We start from the raw sequence: 21,182 nt of genomic DNA, 5'->3' as shown, positions 1-21,182 counted from the left end.
ATGAAAAATGATGATATAGGATAACAATTTGTAGAATTAGAGATAGTCTACCTATGAATTGCATAATTTTAACCACTTCTAATTTTTTCTTTCCATGACTTTATAAGTTTTAATTTATTTATATTTTTTTGATTAATATTTTTTTAAAATTTTTTATAAAAATAATAGAAAAAAAGTAAAAATTAAAAATATTTACCGTACAACTTAAATTTTACTTAACATACTAAAAGGACATCAGCTTTGTCATGTTATTCCCCTAGACAAGATTAACGTAAAATAAAACATAGATAATAAATTAAAATGTAGTTTAGAATAACAAAAAAATTAATTATGATTACTTCAAGCCTCATTTAGACTTTTCATATTTTTTTCCTTATTTGGCTTCTTCTTAATTTGCTGGTCAAGATGTTTTCTCTAGGAAAAATGATGAAAATGAGAAATGGTGGAAACTTTAATTTTAACTTGATAAATAAGATTCATTCAAGTTAAATTCATAGTGCCAATTTTATAAAATTCTTAATTTAATTTCATTAAAATATCAAATTTGATAATTCGATAGAAATATCATTTTCTGGTTAAGATAGTACGAAGCGAGTACTAGTTAATGCAAAAACTTTCAGCAGTAGGAAACAGAAATCGTCTTAATTAATTACGACTTAAATATATATTTTTGGCCAAAAAAAAGGACAGCAAAAGAAAAAGAAAATAAAAAGGGGGACGACAATCCAACAGAAGCACAATTATTCGACCTTCGAAATTCGTATAAAATGTAAATATTCACAAAAAACCAAGGCAGAGTAAAAAGTATGGAAAATAAGGGGAGACATCAGCGACAACTTCATTTTCATTTTATATAAAAGAAACTCGTGCAAGAACAAAAAAAGTAAAAGATTATTTCAAGCTGTTAAACAAAGGTATCAGCCTTCGATCTCTCTTTGCTTTACGTGCTTCCATCAACGACCAATTTCCTGACGGAGGTAACGCCATTTTTTTTTTGTTTTCCGACGAAAAAATTTATAGTTAAAACTTTACTATTTTTTCGGCGGTAAGTTTTTCGCCGGAATATTCTTCGAATTATTCGCATTTTCTCTTGTGTAGTTGTGATATTTTGATTTTTTTTTCCTTCTCTCTTGAAATTCTTATGTGGTTAGCAAACTTATGATCCTGGGCTTATTTTTTTCTTCAGTTTCTTAGTAGCCAAACAGAGCATTTTAAGATTGCCTACTTGTTTTTTTTTAATTATTATTAATTCATTTGTCTCAATTAGTAGCCAACGCAACATGAGCTGTAAATTTTCAAAATTTCATTTTCTTTCATTATACGTAATTCGTATTCCTTTTTTTTTTTTTTTCTTTTTTAGTATTTTTACCTTTTTCTTTGTTTAGTTTTTTTTTTTTTTTGGGTGTGAAATGAACGTTGAAGAATCATGAAGAAAGGAACTAGGAAAGTAGGGAAGTATGAGGTTGGGCGAACCATTGGCGAAGGAACATTCGCCAAGGTTAAGTTTGCGCGGAATATAGACACCGGAGAGAGCGTGGCACTAAAAGTTTTGGCCAAAACCACCATTCTTAAGCACAAAATGGTTGATCAGGTATGTATTAATTCTTCAAAAGACCCGTAAAAGCCTTTATCGTTTGATTTTGTAATTCTTGTTGAATGCTTTTTATTGAACTGCTAATGCTTTGTTTAGTAAATTAGTTGAAAACTAATTGATAGCACGTTCTCCCAGTTTTGTTAAATGTTACAGAAATTTACTGCTAAAATAAGCCTTGGTTTAGTTGATACTTTTACTATTTGTCTTTTATTTTCGGCTTTTGATTTCAATTTGTTTTTCGCAAAAAAAGAAGAAGCAAAATTCAAATAGTAAAAGTATTAATCAAACAAAGCCTAAATTACTTTTGCCTTTTGATTGTTTGGTGGAAATCATGTTTGAGTTGTTTTATGTGTCATGCTTGAATCATGACTGGTAATTGGTAAGATTTTGGCTATGTCACATGCTATGATAATTAATCCATCCGACAGCAGTGTTGTAAAGAATGTAAGTAGCAATTTGACCTAGTGCACGGCAAATCCTCCAAAAAAAGAAAAAAGAATGTTGATTATGTTGATTTTCAAGTTAGTATGAGTCTGTCTGATTCTCAGACATGTATTGCTGGAGGAATATCTTCTGTTAAAGTTTCACTTAATGTTGCTTCTGCACTGGCAGAATGGGAGTAATTTGCTTCAACTTGGAATGATTATTTACACTACTCTATTCTTGATGTGGAAAATATCATTATATTTATGCAGTTTATATTTTTCAGTATCCAGAGAAATATCTTTATATTCTTCCAATTATTTTTATTGTTCATACTCTCTTTGACTCTGGTATCTGTTATAGTCCTTGCTATTTCTCAATATAACTTCCATTTGTTCCCCTTGGACCTGTTCTAGTAACACTGTTTTGATACTGGATTCTTTATGAGATTCTCTGGATGAGGAGCATACTAGTTGAGTAGAAAAAGTCTTTCCGATAAGCTTTTTTTGCTCAAACTCTGATAAGCTAAATGGCTATTTTTTGTTTTCGCTTTTGAATTTATTTAGTGAAAACTAGATCACATCACTTTTCAGAAATTAAACATCCTAGGCTTTTGGAGATTATTTTTTCCTCAAGAATATGTTAGTCTATTATAAATCCAAAGCCATAACGTTAGATTCTTTTTTTTTCCCAATGAGGCAATAACATGCAGTTATCATCCCTATGGATACTGTACAGTTCACAAGTGTTCGGATACTGTAAGCATTCGGGACGAGAGAGAACCTGCTGCCTGCGGCACACCTAGAGCATACATATGCATGATAGTGCTTCCTTGGTCATTCAAATCTAAGCCTAAGGCTTTTGAATTTTTACCTGCATGATATTTAGGAGCTTCTATGAGCTATGAAATTGTAGAAGCCTGTTGTGTACCAGCTTGATTGTTGCTCTTGCACTGTGCAAATTAGTTGGCTAACCCTTGTTTTTGGTTTACTTTTTCTGATTGGTTTCAGATTAAAAGAGAGATATCCATCATGAAGATTGTTAGACATCCTAACATAGTTAGGTTGCATGAGGTATGTGTACACTTTTGATAATGTACTTCATGTCTCATACATTTATGTTCCAGCTTAGACTGTTTCTTTGCCTCATACCTTTTTTTTCTTGAAATATAGGTCTTGGCAAGTAGGACAAAGATATATATTGTTCTTGAGTTTGTAAGTGGAGGAGAACTCTTTGATAAAATTGTAAGGCACCTCCTATCCCCTAAGTATTCTCAGCTTATTGATCTTAACTTACTCTCATTGTTTGTCTTTTTCCTATCTTCTTTTTTTCATATATATTTTTTGTTCAGAAGAGCATTTATCTCCTCTTTAACTCTTTATGTAGGTTCATCGTGGAAGACTTCCTGAGAATGAAAGTAGACGATACTTTCAACAGCTTATTGATGCTGTTTCTCATTGTCACAGTAAGGGTGTATACCACAGAGACCTAAAGGTGCAATATTTTGAATTCAACCTCTTTGGAAAAGCACTGATTTCATGATTCCATCTTTTAACCCTGACTAACCCTTATTTTCCTCTGTAATGTCTAGCCTGAAAATCTTCTTCTCGACTCGTATGGCAACTTGAAGGTTTCAGACTTTGGACTGAGTGCGTTGCCCCAACAAGTAAGCATATTGACTTCTTTTCAGGTTCTATACAGAAGAAAGTGTTCCCCTATAATTTTTCTGCCTCTGTCTCGTAATTTGGCATGCCCATAAGCAGGGGGTTGGACTTCTGCACACGACATGTGGAACCCCAAATTATGTTGCACCAGAGGTATATTCCTTCAAGCATTTTGCAGCAAATTGCCTTACTGCCTGCTATGCTTTGCTACTGTGTTTGACTTCCAAATATAACGCATTTTTGTTCTTCTGACTTTGGTCAAATTAATTGTTGTCTATTTCAGCCTCTTACATTTTGGACTGCTGGACATTTGAAATTGCTTCAATTAATTTTTCCCTATAATAGGATTGTCAATTCGACTAATGATGTAAAAATTTGCAATCAAATTCCAACCCAATTGCCAATATAAACCAGACAAATAGAGCCCAATTTACCCTCATATGTGTCTCCTTAGATTTGATTCTAAAAGATGTCTACAGGTATTGTTACAAGTCACCTAACACTTCGTCGCCTTTTTTCTACTTCTCCATCAAATAATTATCCACTCATTGGCACAATAAACTTTTATTAATTATTACAAGTTTTGAATCAATAGTACATATTAATCAGTGTTATGCTAGATGTCCTACGATATGAACTGGAGCAGAATTATAAGATCCCTAAAATACTCTTATTATTAGTTTATGATGTTTGCTAGGGATTATATCTTTTTTTGGGTAAGGGGGGAATGCAAAGGGTACCACGGATGTCACTGCTGAATTAAATTGAAGAATGGCAAACCAAGGAGAATTTCTTAGGGCTTTATCAGGCTTATTCTTGATAAGTGCTTGTTTATTAACTTTTATTCAGTTTATGCCTTTGGTATTTTATCTTCTCTATTAGTTGTTAAAAAGCTGTAGCTCTATTGTTATTTGACTTTTTGTTTGTCATTGTGACTGTTCACTAATTTCTGTAGTTTCTTAGTTGCTCGTAGCCAGTCATGCCTGTAAAGCGTAAGCATGTGTTTAAATGTTCATCAATACATTTAAAGTCATGCATATGTTTTAGGTGTCTGTTATGTAGTTGAATTTCTCACAGTAAATCATTGCCCATCAGGTGCTCAGCAACCAGGGTTATGATGGTGCAGCTGCAGATGTGTGGTCATGTGGAGTTGTTCTCTTTGTTATAATGGCTGGATATCTCCCATTCGATGAGATAGACCTTCCAACTTTGTACAAAAAGGTTTGATGCTGTCATTTTTGCATGGCTGGAAAATTAATTCGTTGTTAATTTGCAACATGTTTTTTCCATATGAGCGAATAACTTTTCCAACATCTGCGGACTCTGACTGCTATATAGCTATTTGTGTACAGTTATGTTGCAATGCAGCTGCAGTTCTTTCCTCCCTTCTTTTGAGTTGTAATGAGTGCTTGCCAACTTATTTATGTTCCCATTTTGTATCATATTTTGTTCTTGGAATTTCTTTGTCAGACTTGCATCCTGTGCTGAAACTGAAATCCCTATGTGCCTTTGCATATAGAATGGAGGCTGGGAACCCTAATATTATATTTTGTCACTCTTGTAAAATCCTACCATTTAGTATATGTCTCGCTAAGAGGAACCACCTTAATTGAACTTAATTTGTTTTATTTAAGCATCTAGTAAGTGCACTGGTAACTGTGAAGCTTCTAACTCTTCCTCTGGTCAATGTGCAGGTTAATGCTGCCCAATTTTCTTTTCCATTTTGGTTTTCGCCTGGTGCAAAATCATTAGTACAGAAAATCCTTGATCCCAATCCTAAAACTGTGAGTATATTTTGCTTACTGTTGAGCTCTAGGTTTTATTTATTTGAATGCTGTTATGAGTATGTCATATGTTTTGCATTATGCTGTATGCCCAAGAATGCCAAATACTTTGTAACAGCCTGGACTATTCAATGCATTGGCTTTTACATCCCATTAGATGCTAATACATAGCTCAATGATTCGATGATGTCTACTACTCTGGGATCTGGTGGATGTTCAGTATATTGAAGAATCCAAAGATCAGGACCCCCAAGACATGGCATTGCCCTTGCAGAGATCCAATAAATAAGCCAAGAACTGCTTTGACATGAAATGTTGCTTGCATTTTATAAAAGGTGGTAGTTCAGGCTTGAGAATGATAGAATAAAATCTCATTACATCTGGTCTTAGTAAGGTTTTATTTTATTTCTAAGACACTATAATTTCTAACTATTTTGGCCAAACCCTCCAAAATATATGATGGTAGGCAATAGTTAGATGGAGCAAGGTGAATAATGCAAAGTTAATAAATGTATTGATGCTTGTTTCTCCACCTCTGTCTATAACTGGTTCCTTTATTACTGCAGCGTATTAAAATTGAGGGAATTAAAAACGATCCATGGTTTCAGAAGCATTATGTGCCTGTGAGACCTAGAGAAGAAGAAGTGAATTTGGATGATGTCCGTGCAGTTTTTGATGACATTGAGGTGGGGAATTCTTTCTTTTGTTATTTGTATTTGTAGTTCCTCTTGTTGGCCTAAGAGATCTTCTGATGCTAGAGGACGGATTTTTCATCTTTGACATGTTACTAATAATGGTTGTTATCAAAGTTAAGGATGTTAAATGCAGACTGATTGCCTTGTGAAACCTTTTCTCTGGATCTCTATTGTAAGCTAAATTTCCCTTTGTTGACTACCCACTGGTATTTTGCAGGACCAGTATGTATCTGAGCAGTCTGTAGTTGATGAAGGGGGTCCCCTGATAATGAATGCATTTGAGATGATTACACTATCCCAAGGCTTGAATCTGTCAGCATTGTTTGACAGGCAGCAGGTAGAGTGGCATAAGTCAGTATTTGCTGCTGCCAAATGAAATTGTAGTCCTTGACAGTTTCTTAATTTTATCAATCAGTTGATCATATTGTTCCAGTTTCATACGTTAGCATAGCTAACATGTGATTTAATGTTATTTAGCTTCACCTCAAAGCATGATGAATCCTCTTTCTCTTTTGCATCATGGTTATTGGTTGGTTATAGCTGATGCTTTCATTTCTTGCTGAACCTGCTGGAATTTTTATTTTTTTTTGTATTGTGAATTACGTTTGCTTAAAATATGAAAAATGTATTGTGTTGCTATTAGCTTGCATAGTATTTAGTCAATAAGAAAGGGTTTTGTGGTGGGGGGCACTAGTGTGCCAGCTAAAATTATATTTTTTGGAGCATTTAAATCTTTATTTTTTGGCCATTGAGATGATGCTTTATGGCTGTAGATTGTGTATAGGCTGTAAATTTGATGAATATTAGCTTTGATAGCAGAGTCCTAGGTGTGGAGCCTTCTAAGCAAAAGTACATCAGCTTCATAGGAAGGGGCAATCTTCCATTTGGCTAACAGTATCATTAATATTATGCTAGACTCTAAAATCTTGCTTTCTCGTATTCATGTTTGATAAGTGTATTGTTATGTAAACAGTTCGATTGAGGGCATTGGTTTGTAAATTGGAAATACAGTTCTAATACAACCTTCTCCTGCTTGAACCTTTCCTCCATGGTTTTTCTTTGGCAGGATTATGTAAAACGACAAACTCGTTTTGTATCACGCAAACCAGCAAGAGTTATAATCTCAAGTGTTGAAGCTGTTGCAGAATCAATGGGTCTCAAGGTTCATACACGTAACTACAAGGTATGACTTGTAAAAATATCTTCGTTCACTAAACAGGGGTGCCTCTTTATTAGTGGTTTGATTTGAAGGCGTTTCTACAAATTGCAGCAATTTCATCTTTTACCCAAACAGATTTTTCTTTCCTGTTTTATCGTTTTCATTTCTTCTAAAGAAAATAAAAACAACATAGGCATGATAATGTGCTAGTAAAGAAGCATTGTAATAACTCCTATGTAGTAGGTACTAAGCTAATTTGGACCTTGAATTCTTCTCAAAGACACTCTTGGTAACAATTATGTTAATCTAATACCAGGGCCTTAAGATGTGTGTTCATGGGTAATGATCTTATTTATTTTGCCAATAATAGGATGAATGGAAAAGGTTTATTGAGGAAATATACTGTCTAGGTTAATTTAGCTTCTTTCTATTCCTAGCAACATAAGTGGTGTTGGGGTCACCCTATTGTTTTATTTGGTGATCATGTTTTACATATTGCAAAAGGACATCAGTGTATGAGTGTCCTATTTTCATATTATTTTCTTTTTCCTCAAAATTTGTTCTATCCTTCTAACCACAGGCAAGACTTGAGGGAATATCTGCAAATAAGGTTGGGCAATTTGCAGTTGTCCTGGAGGTAGATTCCTAGACCTAGAATTCTTTCTAATTTGGTAATCAATGCAGTTCTTACATTAGCAGGTGAATCTCAATATGACTTTTGTTTTACAGTTAGTTTTATATCTGTTATGTAGGTTTTTGAAGTTGCACCATCACTGTTCATGGTGGATGTTCGAAAAGCTGCTGGAGACACTCTTGAATATCACAAGGTTGGTTGTACGTGTCTTGGTCCTCATATTTAAGACATTTTATGCAACAAATGTATCATCCTTGTGTTACTCTTAGTTTTCTATAACCTTTGAATGGGTTGTCAGTTACATGCAACCCAAATTAAATTAATTTAAAATGGGTTAAAAAGATTTCTTCTTGTTCTAACGAGTATGTACAAAATCTATTGTGTAGTGTAGTCGATTTTAACAAAGTGGTCCTCAAAAGCCACTATTTAACCATTTTTTGGCTTGTTACAGGAATTAAATTTTCATTATGCTCTAGTAAAAGGCTAAATGCTGCTAATATCTTTTCTCACGCACTTGTCTTTTATGCGGTCAATTTCTGTCTTTTTGGCCACTGTTATCAATCTTTGTTGGCAGGAGACTAAAACATCGCTTTCTAACCTCTTCTTTTGTTGTTTTATGCACCAAGGGTGAACTTCTTATGGCGGATTCATTTTAGATTCTAGTAGTCTCTGCAATTTTCTCTATCATGATAGAATATCCATGTGGCTAGGACAAAATGCTAGTCTTGTTTCTTAGCTGCGTACCTCTAGGCTATGGCAAACCTGGCCTTGAAAAACTTTTTGGGACTTGGATTAGGATGTAACAATCAGGCAATTGATTGCTCGTGGACTTTTCTTAAGAGTTTGTTTTATTGACGCATAACATAATCTAATGCTGCCAGCTTGTTCATGCAACATGTTTTGATATCTGAGGGTAAAAACTTTATGAATTCCTACCAGCAATTACTAATATACTAGTTTCGTTTCGCTTTTTGCAGTTCTACAAGAATTTTTGTGCGAAACTTGAAAATATAATCTGGAAACCGACGGAGGGTCTTGCGAATTCCAGTCTTCTTAGAACAATGACTTGCTGATCCTTTTTCTGTGGATGTGATGCAAATCAGTGAGCAGATGGGCCCAAGGAAGCTATTCCTCTGCTGTGCTTCACCAACCCGCCGTCTTGCTATAAAATTATGTCTGCTGCGTACATATCAGTTTCCGGGTTTATGGATCATTTGCCAGATGCAAAGTCGAAGAATTTATGACTCCAGGTTGATATGTAGGTTTTCTCTTCCTCCACTTCCTGCTCGAGGCGAGGCAGGCCCATTGCCCTTGTATTTTACATCCTTTTGTAGCAAAAAAAATCACGTGTTAATGTCGTGGCTGTATTCAATGATGTGATATGGTATAACTATGATAATAATACAGATTGAGGTCCATCCCCATGCCGCAAATGGGGATTTCAGTTCACTTTTATTTGCTAATCACTGGCAGGTTGTTCACTTAGACTAGTAGCGGAGCAGTGACATCCTCAGCACTGTTTGCTTCTGCTGCTGTCAAACTCTGTTCTGCACTTGAACAAAACCATAACTGTAAGTTTATGACCACCCAAAACATATTCGTAGATAGAGGCTACTATTCCCAGGTTTCTGCTCTCGCCACCATCAAAAACGACTTTCGTCACCGTAAGTACCGCTGCAATCATTGTTATATGTTCCCGAGTTGCTTTAAAACATCTCCGGGGAGTAGTAATCTATGCTTAAATGGAAATAATAGATTTACCATATTGGCTGTTGCAGCAGCCGGCAAGTATAGTTAAGAGGATGTTAAAAAGCTTTGGAAGTCGGTTGCATTTGTTTTTCATGCAGTTGCAAAATCGCCATTTGCCTCGTTGAATAAAGCCAGGCCAAACAGCTGTCAAAACAAGCAAAGGTTGCAGTTTGTGTACAGGACTACTATTAGCTAACAGGGCTAACCCTGTAGAGTACCCTCGTTCATCAGCCATGTGGTCTGCATTTTACCTATGGCTCACATTAAATAGCCCTCTGAAATTTGTGAGTTCTTTAGCATTTGGGGAAAATCCGTGCCTCGTCTGACTTTTTCTGGCGTTCTGGCATTTAACCTGCAAGGAAAAATAAAATAAATAAATCATCGTAAACAATGACTGAGATAGCAAGACTTGTATTCAAGTTTCTTCCCTAATTTACCTACAAAAACTAGGGAAGGAGTAGGTTGAATATGAAAAGTCAAGGAAAAGAATAGGAATCCACTTTTTAAAGAACAGAAATATGTAAGACATATATAAAACTTACATTCAATACAATGCAATCAAGGTCTTTCTCGCTTTTAGAAAATTGTAACAAATCAATATGATGATAATATCTCTTATTTTAGCAATAATATATTTATATTTCGAAACTCCCAGACCTTGTATCTAAAACCATCAGACTGTATGGAAGGAAAACACAGTCATTGACTAAGGAGCCAAATTTGATTTTGTATTTGTCACTTGGACTTGGTGTTGTCTACTTTATTAGTATATTGTTCCCTAAAAAGACAAGTAAGTCGCGTTGGCAGTGGCAAGAGTCATATCTTTGTTGTATTTTCATATCCTTTCCCGAAAACCAATGTGAAATAAATTGGACTATACCTTTGATCCAATGTAATTTTCCACAATAATCCATACATTTACAGCCTATAATTCTTCTTGCATCCCCTTTGTTGTTCTAAAACCTCAGCTTTGCATAGACTGTTTTGTTTAAATACTTATTTATAAAAATAGTAAAAAATAAAAATAATCAGTAATAATATATGTATATAATAAATAATAAAAACATTAATCAAACCAAACTTTAATTAATCTTCAGTACAATTTCTTTAGCTTATAAGTTCCGTTTACGATTTTTTTTTTTGTTTTTTTACACATGAAAGTTCATTAAGCTTAAATTTTACAAAAAGAAAAAGTTATTCTATCTCAAAAACCATTTCTCTTTCTCTTTTCCTAATTTGAATAGGCAATATCTTAAGAGAAATTTCAAGTTTTAATTATGAGATCTCTTATTGCTTCCAAGTTTTAACTATTCACACCTTTAAATGTAATTATAAATTAAAAAACTAATAGGTCGGAGTTGGAGGGGCTATCCCCTACCATCTTCATGCCCCTTAGGGCCTGGCGGTGGCAGATTAAAGTAGAAATAGATAAAGAGCAGAACATGCTACGTACGGCTTTAAAATTTAACATGAATTAAACAATCGATCAATGAAAGCAGAAGCAAATGTGACCATCGAAGCAAGTAGAGCCACACCTTGCATGATGACCAAAAAAGAGGGGGTTTTGGCACTTCCTCTCTTTGTATTCTTCAGATAGAGGGTTTAGTACCAACAATTTGAAAAAAAACAAAAAAAAAAAAAGGAAGGTGGCAAAGGGGGAGTCAAGTCAGCTTGCAAAAGATGAAAGCAGATGTAACTTCAGTCAATTCACCCTGAAACATGAAGACAAGAGGAACTATTTCTTGATGGAGAGACTACAAAATTTTAAAGTTATTCTATGGGACCCCCCAGATACTGAGATAGATGCATTTTATTTCTTCTTTTGTGTATGTAAGAGATGCTGCTCTTTTACAGGCAAACCATCATCCCTCTTTGCAAACAATAACATCTTCCGAATTCCCCTCTCGACAAACAAACAAGCTCCCCAAACTCTATGCAGTAATTCGTGTTTTCTCTTTTTAACTCCTAGACAAGACTGATGGCTTCATTCAGAAACCACCCAGTTGAGCTAAAGATTACAGTCAGTGTTATGCTCATCTTTTACCTCACATTTTCCCCCTCCAAATCAGGTAAAAAAGGGCACAACATAAAACTTATTCAAGCTGATATATATATACACACACTGCAAGGTTCTGTATTTTGTTTTACTCGGTGTAACGTTTATTCCTGGATTTTTTTTGGCAGTTGGGTCAGTATCTGTAACAGCTAATGACAGTTCCAAGCAAGTGATGAAAATGGTTCTGGGTTCAAGGCCACCCAAGTGTGTCAACAAGTGCTTCAGTTGCAGACCATGCATGGCTGCTTTAGTTGCTTCTCCCCACCATAGAAATGGTCGAAGTTCTTCATATCAAGGTGACGAAAGCTATTATCTGCTGGCATGGAAATGCAAATGTGGAGATAAGTTCTTTCAACCTTGAGCAAAGATTAATGTATATATAGTTTTAGACTAGCTAGTTACTATATTAAAGCCCTCTGTAGCTTACATTATAGAACTTCAGTGGAAATCTCGATCGCCCTCGCCCTATTACTATTAGAATCTTTATATTATAAACTAGGAAGCTCTTCCATGGCAATCCGCTCTCTCCTCTCTCTCTCTCTCTCTCTCTTCTCCCTCTCCCTCTGTCTGTCCAATGGTGAAGTTGTATCTGATATTTATTCTACTTCTAGTGCCATAAACATTAATTTAGCTCTACATTCTAATGCATTGCCTCTTTCGCTGTCTCTCGTTATTAAAGAGGAAAGCTAGCAGTAACATATTTCTTTTCTCTGTTTTCTACTGATAAGGTAGCTTATGCATTAAAATTAATTAACCAAAGCACAAAAAAATCTTTGGTAAGAAGCAAGTGCCTAAATGTCTCACTCTACTTTTTTCTTTTAAACAGTGCATGCAATGATTATTCTGGGTGCATTTTTTGTACTGTTTTGATCGAAACTTCTTCCTTTCCGGGAAAAAAAGAGCCAAATTTCAGATGAGAGAGCTCATCATACTGTTTACAAGTCTCGAGAACAAAGGTTTAAAACAGTTATATCAGTTTTTTAGTATATATATAATACTGATAAAAGATTGCTTCGAAGATCCAATTGAACATTATAAGTAAATACCCGTGACTTAATTTTCCATTTTTCTCTCTGACTTCTTTGTTTGTTCATTTCCTGTGGCTTCAACAAAGGAAGAAATTAATCAAAAAGACAAAAACTCTTCTACTTTAATTTTTTGGTCCAAGCACGCTCTTGATGCTGGCAGACGGCATCCAGCCACCAGCTAGCAACATGGGAATTATGAGAAGACTACATCCATTATCTCCACCACATACAACCATACAATTGTTTTTTCTCCCTTTCATTGATGACACGTTTTGCCATACCCCTATGACTCAGTCTGCTCCTCCAAGCTCAATCAATGTTCAACCTCCCAAAGAGTCAAAACACACAACTATTAAATAGTAGAGTCAACAAACGTTTTATTGAATTTCTTATTATGTTTCTTTGGACCGGCTGCTGGGAAGTGGAGATATTAGAACTTTCAAGGGAGTCACTGTTTCACCTCTTTTATTAATTTCTACCCCACCTTTCTTTCAGTCATCCTATCACAATTGTCCAAATGGAACTTGTCTTGTATAATTCAGACTAGTAACCGAAAGAATATTGAACATATACAAATATGGAAGAAGTCTATATACAAGTATATATTATACTGTCCAACTGTCCACATGAGAGTGAAAGATATATAGATATAATGGATTGTTTGTAGGTAGCAGGATGTATCTCAAATCTCAAAGCAAATCGACTCCCAATGAAGTCTCAACTACCGCTGGATTTTGATTCGAATAAAAAGATACATATACTGGCACTTAATTAACTCAAAAATCATTTGTGCACTTGCAGTTGTATACTATATGAAAACCAAGGAACTACATTCCTATCACTACATAGTTTGGACAAGGTAGGGAGGAATTGAACCCCGACAAGGGAGTAGTAAGGCCAAGCCTGGATATTGCTTAAACAAATGGATTGCCTGAGTAATGGACACGGTTTAACAATGTTTATTTGGTTGAAACCTCAAGAGGGCAGAAGCAGATATTTCTTAATGCAGAACAATCAGAGTGTTTCTTTGCAGCACCAAAATCTTTAGCTGTGATTAATCTTTGGCGAAATTGCTGGTTTGTAACATTAGCTTTTGAAAACAAAAGAGAGAAGCTCACATCTATGGTTTAAAGAAAATTCAGTTCATCAGCACGTTCAAGCTCTTAATTTGTTCCATAGTTGCCGCATGGTTCCACAGTCATTAAATCATACGCCAAGCCTTGCACAAATAAGATACAAAGAAATATTAAGCTTTATTGCTAATAACAGAGTAGTTGCAGTAGTTCAATTCATACACAAGGAAAAGCCTGCAAGACTAGGACTTGTGGAAAAACGAAAAAAACAACCACAGAAGGTTGTTATGGCAGATCAGATGAATCCACTGCCCTTGCCACAGCCCCACAACCTGCGGCACCCAAACATAGAACTGCTCAAAGCAACTATAAAGACGCGACAAAAGGAAACACAGAAGAACCCCTACACGAGTTTCAAACACCGGAAGACCTTTGAAAAACAGACGCTTAAAACTAAGATGGACTGATCCAAACAACAGACTTCATAGGACTGAAAACAAAGAAAGCTTAGTCAAGCACTCCCGTAAAGAAATGTATGACAAAAGCTAAAACACTGAGTAGACCACATCCAGCAAAATAGAACCAAATGCTCTGATGATCATGAGTGGAAATCTAAATCCATGACTTGATGACAGAGTTCTCCAGGAACCATGGCTATGAAACTGCCCCGCGGGTAAATGGGGGCTTGATAGTTACAACAGGCTTTCCCATGTCAAGAAAGCCAGCAAAAAACGGATGGATAGGCCATCTGCAAAACAGCCAAAGTCCCCAGGAAAACACCAAGCCGTAGAGCAACCAGCATGACCACTTTGTCGGACCAAAAAACTGTTCTGAATGTTGCTACCCGTGTGAGCTGACTATATGAGTTTGATATTTCTACCATCTTTATGCCGTAAGTGTAGTTGTTCAGATCTGGCTCAACAGCCTTCTATCCTTAATTAGAAAAGGGTGTCACATCTCCACAAGCTCTCTACAAGCAGCTCAACAGTTCGACTGCTGATTGAATTGCAGTGCTGGAGATTCAACCCCACCAAGGTCTTGCCCAATTTTTTCAGGAAAGGCATGCTTTTGTTTGACACTCCAGAGCAACCTGAAAAAGAAAGGACTTGCAAATTGAGTTGCTCAGCATGAGACAAGGCAGCAACACCAGAATTGGTGATCGCACACCTTGATACATCCAGATCGCTGAGAAAAACACAATTGTCTGCAACAGCTACCAAACTTGCATCAGTGATCCTCCTGCAACCATCAAGATTGAGCAACTCGAGGGTTCCGCCATGTAGTCTGGTCAAGGCCAACACTACCTCATCAGTCAAATTTAAGCAGCCACTCAGGTTCACCTTCACAAGTCCTGCCTCACAACTCTCAAGAAGAGGCAGAAGACCTGCATCTGTGATGCCATAGAGCCCACTCAGATCTACATGCTGAAGCTGAGGGCACAGTTTGCCCACCATAGCCAAGCTGGCAGTCCCAAATCCTGGGCAGTTCCTTACAGACAAGGATTTAAGGGAATTGCAAGTGGAGGACAAAGGAGCTCCCAAGGACATATCCTTAATTCCCAAGCACTTTACTAGCGTAAGAGATTTTAATCCACAGTTTGAGAGGACACGAATAATCCCAGATTGTGTGACCCTGTTACACTCCTCCAACTGCAGGCACTCAAGAGAACCTGCAGACTTGGCAAAAGCCACCAGTCCATCATCAGAAAGAAAGCAACACCTGCGAAGGCACATCTGCTTTAGGTTTGTGCATCCCTTTCCCATGGCTTCAAGACTGACATCTGTTACCCCCCAGCAAGAAGTAATCATCAAAGATGCCAATTTTTGCAAACCCTGAGCATTACCCATGACCCAAAATCCCTTCTCACTCACATTTTGTAGACCACTGAGCATTAGATTTGTCACAGACTTGCCATAGTGCCCAATCACAGCAAGAGAAAAATCTGTGATGTTCAATCCCTGAAGCTTAACCTTTGAAAGGACAGAAGATGCTGATGCCAACAGGCTTGAAACTCCATGATCCCCAACAAGTGGGCAGTCCTTGATAGAGATGGACTGCAGCTTGGGGCAAAGCTTTCCGATGGCTTGGAGGCCCTCGTTACCAATCTTTGGGCAAGATTCAATGCTCAAAGAGGTCAAATTAGGGCAGTTCTCTGCGATTGCGATCAAACCCTTGTTGGAAACTAAGGGGCACTGGCAAAGGTCAAGCTTCTCCAACAAATGGCATTCTTTAGCTATCTCTGACAGACCTTCATCCCCAACACAAGGGATGTTCCACAAAGACAGTGCCTTGAGAGAAGGGCACCCACGAGCTATTGCAGATAGCCCGAAATTGGTCACTCCACATGAGGAGCTACTTCCCCTTATAGAAAGCTTTCCCAGCCCACCATGACCACTTGTTCCAACAGCCACTGCAGCAAGTCTCATGTCAGTTGCTTTCTTCCCTTCCAAGCACCTTGTAAGATACCCATCATCCTCATCAGATGAGATCATCTCAACATCCTCAGAAACCAAATCAGTATTCTCCTTGACCACCTTTGATGACTCATATTCACTCTTACGAATACTGGTCAGAAGCATAAGCCAATGCTTTGAGACACAAGCACAGGAGCTCCTTTCTCTGCCCCCAGGAAGACGTTTGAAGATCTCAAAAAGGCATTCCTCAGGAAGAACATCAATTGATGGTTGCTTATTCTGCTCAAACTCAGTTTCTCCGAAGAGAAATGGGGCACAAATACGAGCTCTTTTACGAGGAGGGCAGTACACATCCACTTGGGAACTGATTGAACACAATCTACCCAAGTCTGTGGAATTTGTATAAAATGAACCCCCAGAATAGAAATCATCATCACCTGAAATTCCAATAAACAAAATCTGCAATAAGCTAAAACTACCCAAAGAATATTTCCAAAAAGAGCTAGCAGAAAAAAGACATATTCACACAACAATTTTTTTCCTTCCCAGAACAATTATACAAAATTTAAAAATCATTTGGAAAAAGTTTCAACTTTGATGTAAAATTTCACGGATCCAATCCTTACAACACAAATTTCATATAAGCAATATCTCCTAAATTCTTTTCCTTTATTTAAAAAAAGAAAAGAAATCTAAGCCTAACTAAAACAAACAGAACCATGACTTAAAATCAAATTCTCACTTGGGGGCCTTAAAGATCAAGCATAAAAACCCAACAAGAGAAATCTATCACATATCCTAATCAAGATAGACTATTCTAACAAGTGATCTTCATATGAATTTCAAACAATATCAATCTAAGAATTGTAAACAGATCTATAAATTCAACGCCAACCTACACCCACTAAAAAAAAAAACAGAAAAGAAAAAAGAGCTTACCACCGTAATTAACAAGAGCAGGCATGGTTGAATCTCAAAGAAGAAACTTTTCTGAGAAGCCTCCAACCCCAAAACGCAAAATCCAACAGCACAAAACGCTAGAAAAAGGCAGACCAAGTATAACCCTTGAAAACTTGAATGCATCAGAACTTGTTTAGAAGAAAGAATTCTGAAACCCCACTACGTAGGGCAAAAAAAAGATTGCAAGAAAGAAGAGGGAAACAAAAAGAAGAGAGTTAATTGTGTTAGCTGAAACAGAACATAAGGGTTCTATTTATTTGGTTGGAGAAAAGAAAAAAAAAAACATGTCGAGTCGTGTTGAGAATTTTCCATTTTATTTTATTATTTTAATTTTTATCTTTTGTTGCAGATACATTAACTGACAACATCTGCTACATGCAATGTATCTTTCCTTAGAACCTGTTTTTCTTTTCTCTCTCTTTCTTAAGTCCAACCAAACACCCGGCAACTGGCTACTACCCATTTCATATCTTCACATTTCTTTAAATTTTTCAACTTTACTTGCCTTTGAAATAAAGAAATTCCTAATGGTGGTTTAGTTTAACATTCAATTGAATTCTGGGCGGTGTGTAAGTTATTATTTTGGGGATTCTGCATGCAATATTCTGCTAGTCGTTTCCTTTTTGGTTCATTGAATTAAAGATCGATTTAGTCTAATTTAGTCTATAATATTATCTGTGGTCCATATTTGAAATTGAAATCAGTCTTGTGATTATGATAATGCACGTTAACATTTTTCATGATTGCTCTCGACTACATAACATAATTACATCATCATTACTCTTATTTATTAGTTGGATTAATGGAAATATTTATTGAGCAAAGTGTTATCTTAAATTTTCTTAGTTTGTTAAATGAGTAGGGAAATGGGTTTGTACCCAAAGAAAAAACAAGGTGGGGCAAATGACAGTTTGATGGTTAATGAACAAGTTGGACAAGTGTGTGCCTTTACTATATTGGTTAATTGTATTTAGTCTCAAAGGCCATGCATTCTCCAAGGTTTCCAACTAAGGTGGCTTGGGAATTTGGAAATCCAGCTGCATCCTCCTTTTCTTTTCTTTTTTAAGGCTTTATTATCTGCTGATGAAAAACCAATTTGATATTTAAAAAACAAGGGGTTGAAAGGGTTGCCCTGTCCCATTGGATTAGCATATCACAAGCAAGAAAAAGCTAATGATACTTTATCAAGGAGAGATGATTTAGCAATTGGCTTAGGATGTTTGGACTGTGGATTAGCTTTTGGTATAAGAATAAACTAGGGGTGCTGTGGGGAGATTAAGGTCTCTTTTTCATTTTTTGGGCACTAATCAAGGCCAATCAAGGAGAATTAGAGAACTTAGAATTGGCAACTTGAATTAATTAAAAAGGTATTGGCAATGGCTTCGGTCAACTTGTACCTTGAAATTTCATTCGCAAATCCGTAACCTTTGTAAATAAGAAAGTACTTAAGGAAATAAAAAGGAAAAAAGAGAGTTTGTTTCATTGTTAGTGCAAACGAAAAAGAAGTTATGTCTGTCAAGTAATTCATGATTTTAGATTACTGGAATTACTTTTGGAATGCACTCAAGAATAGACCCCAAAAACAAAAAAGGGAAAGTAGTTACTGTTTGATAGCTTTTATATGAACCATTAGATTTTTGACACGTAACAAAACTTAGGGATTATTGTCTGTCTAATCACTTTTTCTTGGGCGATAAAAGCAGCACCACATGACCCATAATTAAAGCAACTTCTTTCATATAATTTTTGCAATGGGATTTAGAAATTTGGGAACAGCTCACCAATAATTGATCAAGCATAGCTTAAACTAGTCATTTCGTTGATTAATTTGTCATCGATAAGAGCAGGTTAACGACTAATTTGAATTTACAGGACTGATGCTTTGATTTCTATTCCATATCTTTACACTTCACTTTCATTGATTTATAAGCCATCCCGGTTGAATTATTAAGAGAAGAGAAGAAAAGGAAGGAGTGAAAGTGAGAAAAATTGAAATATACTTCTTTAATAATTACAAATAATTTATGTTAATCCAGATTTGGAATCTCAAAAAGTAATTATTATTTTATATAACAACAATTAAATTTAAATATGTCATGTATTGATGTAACTATAAATAATAAAATTATGTAATTTCAAACCTTGTATGTATTTAAATTCGTTTGTAAAATTTTAAACTTTACATTCATGTACAAGATAATAATATTATCTTTTTTTTTTTTTAATCATTGATGCTTTCAAATAATTTTGATTTCCTCTCTATAATTTCACACGTTAACCTATAGAGTGCACTGAATTTTGCCTCGTATATATAAGAACCATTAAAAGGATTAGTATCAACTGGTTAATTAAGTTTGATTATACCAATAATGAATTCAGCTTGGCAATTAAATTTCTTTTCTCCAAATTAAAACGAGAGTTAACCCAAGAATTGGAACAGAGTCACCAGCAAGTTGAACTTTGGACGAAGCTGCCTCAAAATTGCACAACAGCGGTCAAAGGAGGCCGACCTTTGAGGTCATTCAGCAACAGTCAAAATTGTTGTATCTCACCAAAAGAAAGAAAATAATACAAAAAAGGAAGAAGAGAGAGTCATCGGTGTTGGGTTGACCTGGGGCAAAACAAATTTAGAAAAAAAAGAAAAGAGATTTAGAATTGGCAAAAACAAAATTAAATAGTAAACGGTGAAAGAGGGGCCCCAGAGGCAAATGCATTGAGCAGTTTTTTGGGTCTTTGTTTTAAACAAAGGAAAATGATGTGCAATGAATTTGATTAATGTGAATTCATGTAGGTCCAATGAATGGCTGGAAACGAAGATGAGATTTGACAAAATGGGTCTTCGTTTTCTTTAAAAGAGAGTGGGTTAGAATCATTGAATTGAAGGCTCTGGACATGTGAAATTTCGCCTTCCTTTCATATTTCTTTTTTTTTATATATATACTACTAATCTTTTTTTATATCACAAGATAGACTTCGTCAATTTGAAAACTTTTTTATCTGCTCAGTATACCTCGTTTTTTCTCTGCAGAAATGGATAAACACTGCATTTATTATTTTTGATTGGGTTACACCTTTTTTTTGTATTTTTTTAATTAGAAAAAAAAAATCAAATTTTATTTTTTAAAATAAGAGATTATGCATTAATCAATGAATTAAATATTTAAATTTTTTTTTTGTACTTTTCACAAAAAATCATGAAAAAAATATTGTTCTTGTATATATATATGTCTATGTTTGGCCAAAAAAAGTAGAAACTGGATTGGAAAAAGTGAACTGTTGGAGATATTTTGTTGAGCAAAAAGAGTACGCTCCACTTGAAGAGAGGCATATTTATAAAGACGCTTTAATTGGCAACTGCATTTTCTTTATTGGCAACGTAGCAAATTTGCATCAATTGTCAGTCGCTGTAACCCTATTCATCAACTTGCCTCCTTTTCTAACCCTTCTGCCTTACCATATGTTTGAGAAATATCATTGATGAATTAAAAGAAATTCAAAGATACATGGATCTGCTAATTTTCTCATTAAATTAACTTCGTCTATTATGCAACATCAGGTATATGTTTAACTGATTTCAAACACCGTGGGATAGACCAAACAAAAAGCCTACAAACAAGATTCAAGTCACTCGATATTTCTTTCAAGTGATAGCATTGTTTGTTTAGCTGGCAACGTACAATTCTCAGAGTGGTCCATCCTTGCTAAAAGTCGTTCCTTATAAGTTTAGATGTATGCATGTATTTTGATACAATTTTGTGGTCCAAACTGCAATTCATAGTCTTAGTGTACTAAATTCAATGACACCAACTTTATAAAATCTTTTTGCATTTATATGTTGATAATGACACGTGGTCATCTATATTATTTTGCTCAATCAGATTTTAGTGGCTCCTCATGATCACAATGGATATGGCTTTAGGTGAAAGAAAATTATGCTGATGTCCATAAG

General features: G+C 35.5%; 3 protein-coding genes across 3 annotated transcripts; 2 read left to right on the top strand and 1 right to left on the bottom strand.

Moving 5' to 3' along the window:
• The first annotated feature begins 759 nt into the window (after nucleotides 1-759).
• Nucleotides 760-9,402, top strand: LOC18588774 (CBL-interacting serine/threonine-protein kinase 24-like). Its single transcript, XM_007013408.3, has 15 exons — nucleotides 760-977; nucleotides 1,386-1,591; nucleotides 3,028-3,090; nucleotides 3,190-3,261; nucleotides 3,404-3,511; nucleotides 3,609-3,683; nucleotides 3,781-3,834; nucleotides 4,777-4,902; nucleotides 5,376-5,465; nucleotides 6,032-6,151; nucleotides 6,378-6,497; nucleotides 7,227-7,343; nucleotides 7,900-7,956; nucleotides 8,072-8,146; nucleotides 8,931-9,402. The coding sequence occupies exons 2-15, from the start codon at nucleotides 1,427-1,429 to the stop codon at nucleotides 9,024-9,026; spliced, it is 1,338 nt and encodes a 445-aa protein (XP_007013470.3). The 5' UTR covers nucleotides 760-977; nucleotides 1,386-1,426; the 3' UTR covers nucleotides 9,027-9,402.
• A 2,143-nt stretch (nucleotides 9,403-11,545) lies between these two features.
• On the top strand, nucleotides 11,546-12,417 carry LOC18588773 (EPIDERMAL PATTERNING FACTOR-like protein 8). The gene is made up of 2 exons (XM_007013406.3): nucleotides 11,546-11,771; nucleotides 11,887-12,417. Exons 1-2 carry the CDS (start codon nucleotides 11,681-11,683, stop codon nucleotides 12,117-12,119), a joined length of 324 nt encoding a protein of 107 aa, XP_007013468.1. The 5' UTR covers nucleotides 11,546-11,680; the 3' UTR covers nucleotides 12,120-12,417.
• Nucleotides 12,418-14,247: 1,830 nt separating this feature from the next.
• Nucleotides 14,248-17,459, bottom strand: LOC18588771 (EIN3-binding F-box protein 1-like). Its single transcript, XM_018127302.2, has 2 exons — nucleotides 17,213-17,459; nucleotides 14,248-16,710 (listed from the first exon to the last, which is right to left on the bottom strand). Exons 1-2 carry the CDS (start codon nucleotides 17,235-17,237, stop codon nucleotides 14,798-14,800), a joined length of 1,938 nt encoding a protein of 645 aa, XP_017982791.2. The 5' UTR covers nucleotides 17,238-17,459; the 3' UTR covers nucleotides 14,248-14,797.
• Between the last annotated feature and the right edge of the window lie 3,723 nt (nucleotides 17,460-21,182).

Source organism: Theobroma cacao, chromosome 9 (genome assembly GCF_053813885.1).
Source record: "Theobroma cacao isolate CCN51 chromosome 9, ASM5381388v1, whole genome shotgun sequence".
NCBI classification, from domain to species: Eukaryota; Viridiplantae; Streptophyta; class Magnoliopsida; order Malvales; family Malvaceae; genus Theobroma; species Theobroma cacao.
This window is presented reverse-complemented; position numbering and strand designations above follow the sequence as displayed.